Source organism: Glycine max, chromosome 2 (assembly GCF_000004515.6).
Source record: "Glycine max cultivar Williams 82 chromosome 2, Glycine_max_v4.0, whole genome shotgun sequence".
Taxonomy (NCBI): Eukaryota; Viridiplantae; Streptophyta; class Magnoliopsida; order Fabales; family Fabaceae; genus Glycine; species Glycine max.
This window is the reverse complement of record NC_016089.4, coordinates 31,138,539-31,148,970: the sequence shown is the minus strand read 5'-3', so window position 1 is coordinate 31,148,970 and position 10,432 is coordinate 31,138,539. Positions and strand designations below refer to the sequence as shown.

Genomic DNA, 10,432 nt, shown 5'->3' with positions numbered 1-10,432 from the left:
CACTATATGGAATTGACTCCTATGCTTTTGACATTAGTTTGTAAATATTGCAATTCAACTTGTTTATTTACGGAAGAATTCATTCAGCCTTATTTTGGTTGCTAAAGAAAAAAATAATTGCTTATAATTTTTGTTTGAGTGCAGCCAAATTGCTATTCCAGAGTTATAAGTGTTAATGTCGATGAACATATTATAATATTTTCGAAGAGGGACATTAAACAGTGGGAAGAGCTTACATATGATTACAGGTTTACCTCTTCTCCAAATGAGGCAGAGGGAGCAATTGCTGTTATTATTATTAGGAAAATTTAAAGATAGAATGACATAAAAACTTTGGGTCTGCTGGCATGTTCACAAATGCAAGGCCATATCTGCTGTTAGTGGCAGTTCAATTTGGGTCTGCTGGCATGTTCATATTTGCGATGGATTCTATAAAGAAGGGTATGAGCCATTACGTGTTCATCGTCTATCGTAATGCCATCGCCTCTGTATCTCTTGCTCCCTTCGCATTTGTTCTTGAAAGGTCTCTTCCCTTCACCTATCATTCATTCGTAATAAACATGATCCTTGCATGCATGCATATACATCAAAGTACTCAGCTCTATTAAAATAAAATAAATGTTGTTTTAATTTGCAGGAAAGTTAGGCCCAAGATGACTTTCCGGGTATTTTTAGAGATTATGGCACTGGCTTTCTTCGAGTAATCATTATCCTACACTTACATATATATGAAATTATATTATACTTCCTGATATTTTTAATTAATTATTATGTATTTAGTGCACATAGTTAAATAAATTATTTATATGGTGTTACTACTTGCAGAATAATGTTGGACCAGTGCATCGCCCTCTTGGGCATGAAATTCACGTCGGCATCTTTCCTATCTGCTGTTATGAACTCCGCTCACTCTGTTACTTTTGTGATGGCTGTCATTCTAAGGTAAGTAATAATAAATCAAATAAGAGTTATATTTTTGTATCACTAATTCCACAATCATAGTAATGGTTGATGCGACTACGTGTTTTGATTCATCACAATCAGCATTACGACCATAATTGATATGATCGCATCAGTCATATTTTTTTTTACAATTTCTCATAACGTAAAAGTTTTTTAACTCATAGTATTTAATTACCTACATGCTTATCTAATATAAAAATAAAAAAGACTCTAAATAATGGTCCATCAGGGGATATGTTAGTAATGCGCAGGAAAATTTTCAAAACGAAAAGGTGTAATTCACCTTTTATACATAAAACTATCAATTAAAATATCATATTTCACACAAAATTACAAATTTATTTTAAAAAAATCATCGATCTATGAAACTTTAATCTCACTTGCCATAAAATCTTTCACATTTACTCACATTTGCAGATTTGTTTGCTACCTTTGAACCTTTAAAATCATTTTGCATTCCGAATTTGTCACAAGCCTCTAATTATTTAAATAAAAAAATCTAAGAAATTTTCATAAAAAAAGAAGAAGAATTGAACAAGAGAGTTAATGAAGAACGAGAAACGCTCCATGAAAGCTAAGGAAAAGGAGAGACATGCAATTTAAGTGGAACTGAAAATACGAAATTTAAAAAGCAAGAAAATTTTCTTGTTTGTGCGGTGACACAAAGCAAGTAAAGAACGTAACCATGCTTTAGCATAGTAATAGTAAAGAACTTAATTATTGGAGTATTATCTAATGATTATTGATTTTTAATAATTATTTTAAAACTTGTATATGATTTTTTATTTTTCATTTATGAAAAATTAAAATGAAACACTTAATTAGAAGTTAAAACTTTTAGTATACTTACAACAGACTCAGTTGTTTTACTTATGTTGAATAATATTCAGTTCATGTTAGTATAATATATTTGTATTGATAATATAAAATAATTTTACCCACTCATTTAATATTTAATTAAAAAGGTTATATTGAATGAAAACTCATTTACAACTATAAATGTAAATCGTTTCCTCAAATTTAAATATTGCCATTTAAATGTCCATAGTTTCATTAGTTTGACTTAAGAGTTGAGACTTATTACCCGGTACATGATAAAGGGATGGGGTTGGAATGCAGTGGAAGTAGTTTAACCGGAGGAGGACTAGTTAAATGAGACATATGACATATTTTAAACAATTCTGTTTCAATAGGATAGGAGGCAGATAGCTATTTCGTTCAAAATAGAGCCATGGTAATGTGAGACATATGACCATATGTTCTTGGTAATGTGGCTATCTGCATGTGCATGAATAGCTCAAGAGTGAATTAGAACCATGGTCATGTGAGTTCAAGTGCTTGGTTCTTTGACATGGATATCCTTATTTTATATGATTTTGATATTTCATATTTGCATATGATTATATTTATAGTTTCTAGCAATTTGTTCATTTCAGCTTAATTCATATATTGCTGGTTTGCAGGGTATAAAATGTGGTATTTGTGGAGCCAATTCTGCATAATGGATTATGAGCATGCAGGTACATTTTATTTTTGAATTTGCTTCCCTTGTTTTCTTGTGAGTTTTTTCCATCTTAATTTTTCTGCTCACTTTATAGTTGGAGGTTTCTATTGTATTATTTAGATGTTGATATGTTGATTTTTGTTTCTTTTTTGTGTTGAGTATCTATTGTTATTTCTATTTCTACTGTATTGTTTCTTTGGTAGTTGGATTTTTGTACTCCTTATTGAGCTTAATGGAGAATAAGGTATTTCTAGATTGAAGTTTTGTTTCTTATATTGAATATCTACTCTTTGCAGAGAGTTCCACTTATTTACGAACAAAGTCCTTTTAAAATAATGCAAGTAAAGAACTTACACTGAAACTTGTCCCGTACCTAAAATTGTGATAACTTTTCTAACAATGATATGTTTTTTGAAGTTTACTGCATGCAGTAAATTCAAATGGTGCATGGTACTGGGAGAATATCTCATTGTACAAATATTCATTTTTCAAATTAAAATTATAATTTTCAGTTGCTTTGACACTCTCATTCATATGACACAGGTGTTGGGGCTATAGAGTTTATTATATGCCATTCAGAGGTCTCAATTGCACTTGCAGAAGAGAAGAAGATACCTGAGGTTCTCCTATCTAAACCCTCTGTTTTATAGCAGTTTAATTGTTAGGAAGGATTTGAGAGTTGTGTACAATCTTTTGTAAACAGTTAGTCTCACCCAAATATTTGTTTTGAAACTTTTCAGCTATTCAAGACATTTCCAAATGCAACAAAGTATCTCAAGAGTAAGTTTTGTTGATTCTCTCCTTTCTTTCCTAAAATGCTTGTGCTTTAGAAAGAAGCATTCATTTTTATGTCTTTGTTACAGCAATTAATGAATATAACTTTTTTGTGCAATGGAAATGAAAATATAAGGATATCTTGTAAATGGAAACTTGGGGATTGTTTGGTTTGACCAATTTATACAGAATCATATACATTGGAATTTATTTTTCTGAGGTTAATTTCAGTCATGACCTCTAGGAATTAATTATGTCTTTTGCTTTGAATATTTTGTGTTTCCCATTCCTAATTCAATTTTTAATACTGCCACAGGATCAAACTCAGAGCTTTGAACTTCCTATTAAGAAAAGGATGTATACATATCATACCTTCCACTCGCACATACTTTTTTTAGGATCATTGAGGAGATATTCATATGGCATGGTGCTTCAATTGGTTTCTGGCGTGGGGTAAGTATATGTATATCTATCATTACGAAATGAACATTTGATGTAACAATTAAACTTTGGATTTGTTTGATTTCCCCCCGCCCCCCCCAAAGTTGAACTTCAGATTTGGAATATGGAATATGACCATCATTTACTCAATGGCTGTAGGATGTCAAATTGTTAATTGATGATGTTGGGGAACTAAAATCAACTATTTTTTGTGTTGTTCCCCGTGTGCTTGATAGAGTGTACTCAGGTAAACTCTTGAAAATTCTCATGATTGTTGACAGTTTGATGATCTTTCCATAATCATATAATCTTGATGGTAAAATTATTATTTCAATAGGACAAAGCTACTCCGCAAATTATTTCTTGATCATTGGAGTAGCATTTTTCTTACTTTTCTTTTTCATTTTTCTTCCTTCCCCTTCCCAATTGGGAAAAAAATGCATTGACTCTCAACCCCTATCTGATACACAGGTTTAACACAAAAGATTTCTTCTGGGGGCTTCTTGAAGAAGACATTAAAGAAAGACAGGAAAATCTCCTTTTATGTTTATTATTATTTTCAAAACTCAAAAAGAAAGACAGATTTGAACTGTAATTATGTTTATGTATGAACATGCGCACACAGTAGAATCTCCTTTTATGTTTATGTAGTCTAATTTTGAATTTTGAATGCTAATTATATGGGTCTAAAATTGTTCTTGATTAATTTGATTAGGGAAATGGCGATTAGCTAATACTTCTAGATTTAAATTTATTTCTTATAAATATAAATCAATAAAATTAAGAGCACAACTATAAAATTATGTTTAACTGAAATATATGTGGAAGTTATTCTGATGTCTTGTCACTTTAACTCTGTGTATATATGCAAAAGATATTGTAGACATCTTTATGGTCCTTGTACTAGATTATGGCCTTGATGTCTTATCACTCTAATAGTGGAGGGTCAGCTCTAGCCAAGGCCTAGGTAATTATGAACTTGGCAAAGCTAGTTGGAGCTGGAAGGATCGTTGGATTGCTGCACTGCCCACATTTAATTATGTATGTTCTAAGCTCTCTCTAAGATCTAAACATTTACCTACAGTTGAAGATGATAGGTACATGTTAAAGACTTTTACCTACAGTTAGGAGATGTAAGTAGAAGTTAATGACTTTTACCTACACACTATACATAGTAGGTAAAACCTATAGTGACAGACAATTAACTGTCATTATACGCCCCCTCAAAGTTGACGGAAGAAACGTCTGTAGGACAAAGTTTATTATACATTTACCTACGGATTTTTTACTTATAGTGACAGTTTTTGTCTGTAGGTATAGGTCATTTTTCTTGTAGTGAGAGGAAGCAAACATACTTAAAACGACACCTAATAGTTTACATAAACCATAAAATTACAATTAAGACTAAGATACAAGTCACGTGAGTCGAGTTTATATTAACAAACCTATAGAAATTAAGGATTGTTAAATGAAAGCAACAATCTTCTGTCTTCATTCAGAGCAAGTGAGGTAGCATGAGAAATATCTTGTGAGGAAAACATTTCTAAAAAGTAAAGAAAGACATCCAACTTCTTAGCAAGAAATAATTTATTAGGTAATAATATACTATACTAAGCAATTTATTTTTACCTTCCTCAAATTTCTCAATTTCCTCAAATTTCTCAATTTCCTCAAAATCCTCATTTGTAAACACTGGTGAGGGTTCCCCTTTTAACAAATCTTGAGTGAAACTAAGTGCTTCTACCATTTTTGGTGTAAGGAAACTATGGTAAGGATCAAGCATTGTTTCTTTGGTTTTAAATGCCAACTGAAAAGCCATAATGGTGATAGGTATATCCAACTCACCTCACGCAATCTTTGCAAAGATAAAAAAAAAAAAAAAATCATCTAGAATTTAATCTCCACCGATTTAAAATATCCAAAGCTTCGGTTTCTTAGAATTCTTCTAAATATTAACTCAGATTTGGTTGGCCAACTTGATTGGAAGAATTGATGATAGCCATAATGATCAGTACTACATCTACTTGACCGATTTGACCCAATTGATTAGAGAAACTAGTGATAGTTGTAACAATCATTAGATTGAGTTTCTTGTGACTCACTTTGAACTCTTCAGTCAACGTCAAAGATTGCGATCAAGTTTCCATCTCAATTTTAACACAATTACATGCCAAAAAGGTTGACACTAATTAACATCTGTTAACGCTGAAGTCATCCCTCATTATTAACTAGAAATAATATCAGTTATTTTATTTTAATTTTTTCATTCGGTTTAGCCTCAACCTTAGGTTGCGTTTGATAGAGAAGAGAAAAATAAAGTATATGAAAATAAAAAGGAAGAGTGAAAATAAATGATAAATAAAGTGATAAGTAAAATTGTTTGATTAAAAAAATAGAAAAGAAATGAGGACAGGAATAAAGAGATAAGTAAAAATAAGTAAGAAATAATACAAACCAATTTCACTATTTAATTTTAAACTTATTTTCTCCTTTATTTCTTTTTCATCAAAAATTAAAAATTATTTTCATCCTCCTTGTATTATTTTCATCTTTTAACCAAACAGAGTGTTAGATTCATGATAAGTCGATACTAATATAGGAGGAAAAACCACATTTACCACTGATTTAATTTGCCATATCAAATAACGAAACCAACTAAAACTAAAAGCATAGCCCCAATGGTTAAATGACTATAATTTGAACAATTAACATAGGAACTAGCTCCAGAGTGAAGTTTATAAAGGAATATGTGGTGAACGAACTCTATAGAAAAAAAAATAATGAAAATAAAAGCAATTGTATACTGCAATTTCTACTCAGCAACTTCTATGCAAACATCAAACCTCCCCTTTAACTGTCCAAGGAAGGCTTTAAGTCTTGACTATTACAAGCAAGATGGAGTAATAAGAGTGTCTGATAAATCGGTGGTTAATAATTTGTTTAATCTTTTTTATTTTTACAGGTTTCTTCTTTCAAAAATAATGTGTTTTTGATATAATTGAGTATTAAATGTTAATACTTATTTAACGTATGATTGAGATTCAAATTTAGTTCACCATGTTGTGGAAGATTAATCACTTTCATTAGACCAATCCCATTGGTAATAATTTGTTTAATCTAATAATTATTTCATTATACAAAATGTAACTGTTTAAAAATTCATTTACAATAATTTATTCTAATATCTAGTTTAGTTTTAACCCTTTGTTTAGATTATCAGAGAAGTAGGGAAGAAAGAAGTAGAATAGAAGTGAAAATGAGTAAAAAAAATACATAGATTTTTAAAGTGTTTAAATTGAAAAAAGTAGGAGAGAAGTAAAAGAGATAGAAAAGTTAAATTTTCTCTTCCCTCATTTGGTTAAATAGACAAGTGGAAAAAAGTAATGATTTTTGAAAAAAAGACATATTTACCCTTTACATATATATTATATAACATTTTTTAAAAATAATATATAATATTTTTTTGGAAAGACAAAAGAAATTATTATGCTACAAAAATATTTTTTTATCAAGTGTTTATATGTCTTTGTGGAACACATTTTATATTTCTATTATTCATTTTATTGTATAGTATAGTAATGTTAAAAACCAATAAAAACAATGTAGGACAAATAAATATTTGGGGAATTTTTTTTTTCAAATTTAGTATTTGGGGTAAAATTTAAATTAATACCCCGAACGAGCTAAGTCGTAAGGTAACTTACGACTTCTAAATTAAAAGTCATAAATTGTATTAAATATTTTTTTCTATTGAAATTGTAAAAAAAATTAAACACAGCTTTAAAGTCATAAAAAAAGATTTTCACATGACTTTAAAGTCGTAAAGGATTTTTTCCTTTTTTTCATTGAAATCATAAATTATTTTTTACTTCATTTTTTTTGCACGACTTTAAAGTTGTAATGTATTTTTTAAAAATCTAAATATTCTTTTATTTCAATTATATAATGAATTAATGTATTTTTTTAGTTTTATTTAATATTTTATATATTTTTATATTATTTTATTTAATATTTTCTGTTTTTTAAGAATTTTTATTTGTTTTGTAAATTAAAAAAATAATTAAAAAGAGATAAATTTAAATAAAAATATTAAAATGTATTACATATTTTTTTAACAAAAATATTAAAACATTTTGTTACCAATATCAACAAATAATATTAAATTATAATTTATCAAGTAATATTAATTTCTATTTCAAATTTAAGTCTTTTGTATTACTTTTTTTAAAATAAATAATAATAATAATAATCCTTAAAATTAATAAAAAAATATAGAAAATGTTAAATATAGAAATATATTAAATAAAAAATATTTAATAAAACAATATAAAAAAATATTTACGATTTTAAAAAAATATGCAAAAAACATTGAAATCGTAAAATAATTTAGGATTTAGGATTTAGTAAAATAATTTACGACTTTAATTAAAAAAAACTATTACAACTATCAAGTGATATGAAAACTCTTACAACTTTAAAGTCGTAGGAATAAAAGAAATACAAAAGAAAAAAAAAACTCTTACAACCTTAGAGTCGTGTTTAAAAAAATATAAAAAAAATAAAGTAGTAAAAAATTTTACTACTTTAATGAAAAAAAAATTGTAACACAGTTTACAATTTTTTATTCAGAAAAGCAGGTTACCCTACCACTTATTCAAGAATATTAATTTAAATTTTACTCCATTTGATAGATTTGAAAAAAAACAAACCCTTTTGATCGTATCCCTTATATGTTCACTTCTGTCTTCACAACTTCCCTCTTCTCATTATCCAAACATCCCATAAAAGTGTGTTTCAGAACACATTCATTGCTCGGAGCAGTTGTGCGCCAAAACAAAGCAACCATAAACTAACCCTCGCAACGGTAACAGTATCCGGTTTGTGCAAAAAGTTAAAGAAAGAAAACCAAACTCATACAGCATTCTTGTATTTGATTGCAAGAACCCTAGCTCAAAATCCTTTCTACAAATTTTAAGGTGTTAGGCAATATTTATAATTAAAGTTTAGTTTAATATAATTGATCAATTATTTTTTGACTACAAAATTATTAATCCATTAATCAAAGTTATATAATTAAGTGTTTTTAACATTTCACTATCAATATATAAAATGATAAAGTCATTCAATTTATCTTTTACATTAATTGATGTCAAATAAGATTAGAGGGTGTAACAAAAAAATATGATTTGAGCAATTTTAATTTTTAAAAACTACTTTTAACAATAATTATAATTACAAGTATTATTAACACTATTTTTGGAAACAATTTGAAATAAATATACAATCTTTTGAAATATTTAATATTTTTAGCGAAATATAAATTTCTTTTGTTCGTACTTAATCTTACAATTTTTTTTTTAAGAAATCAAGATCTTCAATTGTATAGACTTAGTAGAACTTAAAATCCTTTTAAGATTTAATACCATATCTTTCTCAATCTATCTTCATCAAAAATCTTAATTGTTCAAATAATGTAATCTTAAAACTACAATCTTACTATTAAAGATATGATCTATATCATATATCATAGTAAAATTTATCACCTAATAATACAAATTAATAATAATTTTTTTTGTAAAATAATGAAAAAAAAAAAGGCAATCTGGGGATCTAAGCCAACTGCTTAAAATAGCATCGCAGTTGCCATGGTCCAGCCATGCCACTAGGAGATTTGGGAGCTTGTACTGTGAAAATTAAAAAACCTGATGGCCAACGAGACTAATCAATTCGTCGAGAAACGTGTTCCCTATGAACACTGCCTTCCCTCAAACGTAAGTAGTTAGTACCATGCTCCGATAGTATATTTTAAACATTAAATTGCATGCCATATGATAGTTTTCTTTTTTAACTTATTGCAAATTTAAAATGGATGACCACAAATTCATCGATTAACTAACAAGACATTCTTCTCACTTATCGGTGGTGTCAAGTTCAAATTTTAAATATGCATGTGTGTATACTTATAAGAAGAAAAAACTTTATCACCTATATCTTACACGATTCGAATGAAATTGTTTCCAATAATATATATATATATATATATATATATATATCCCTCCCCATCTCTCTTATGCAAAAAATATATATAATATTATTATTTATATCTTATATGTTTTTGCATAAGAGAAATTTTGAAACATAAATTTAAATTATATTATTAGAATATAAAATTAAACAATAATTATTCAAATATTTTTAAAGAAAAAAATTGAATAACTATTATTTTTAAAATATTATATTGTTTTCTTATAATTTTAAGAAGAGTAATTGCATAAAGTTGTATATTTTATACATAATTTATATATTTTTTATATTTACATAAAAAAAAACATTATAAACCCAATGGGTACTAGTTTGTCCGAAAAAACACGGGTTTGATTCTTGTAAAATACATTTTTGGGGAGGAGTGAGAAACCTTAAGTTCTAAACCTTGAATCAAGTAATTACAGTGGTTATTAATAAAAAAAAAAAATCTTAGGTGTGACTAAACCTTGAACCAAATGATTACCATTGTTGTTAATAAAAACAAAAAATATATATCATTTTTATAATTAATGTAAAATAAAATAAACATGATTTTTTTAAAAAATTATAAGTAACTTTAATGAAACATAATTTTGTCATCTGAACATCATTTTTATCTTATTATTAGATGTATACCAAATATTTGATAAATTAAAGATGATTTTACTCTTATTTTATATCCCATCATGTTTACCCTCTGAAATCTAATATAATCTACTGGTGTAT

The 10,432-nt window shown here is 27.6% G+C and overlaps 1 protein-coding gene and 1 long non-coding RNA gene across 2 annotated transcripts; both read left to right on the top strand.

Annotated features, from left to right (window-relative positions):
- Positions 1–347: 347 nt before the first annotated feature.
- LOC113000479 (WAT1-related protein At1g21890) lies at positions 348–1,055 on the top strand. The gene is made up of 3 exons (XM_026127216.2): positions 348–523; positions 638–700; positions 826–1,055. The coding sequence occupies exons 1-3, from the start codon at positions 348–350 to the stop codon at positions 944–946; spliced, it is 360 nt and encodes a 119-aa protein (XP_025983001.1). The 3' UTR covers positions 947–1,055.
- A 1,410-nt stretch (positions 1,056–2,465) lies between these two features.
- LOC102665185 (uncharacterized) lies at positions 2,466–3,694 on the top strand. The gene is made up of 4 exons (XR_001387170.3): positions 2,466–2,483; positions 3,011–3,087; positions 3,208–3,247; positions 3,558–3,694. It is a non-coding gene; the product is annotated as an uncharacterized lncRNA (long non-coding RNA).
- The last annotated feature ends 6,738 nt before the right edge of the window (positions 3,695–10,432 follow it).

Excerpts from the sequence above, each read along its gene's own strand:
- LOC113000479 (XM_026127216.2), top strand. The coding sequence starts at position 348 with ATGTTCACAAATGCAAGGCCATATCTGCTGTTAGTGGCAGTTCAATTT. Across the intron at positions 524-637 it reads TTCGCATTTGTTCTTGAAAG|GAAAGTTAGGCCCAAGATGA; the intron begins GTCTCTTCCCTT and ends TTTAATTTGCAG. Across the intron at positions 701-825 it reads ATGGCACTGGCTTTCTTCGA|AATAATGTTGGACCAGTGCA; the intron begins GTAATCATTATC and ends TACTACTTGCAG.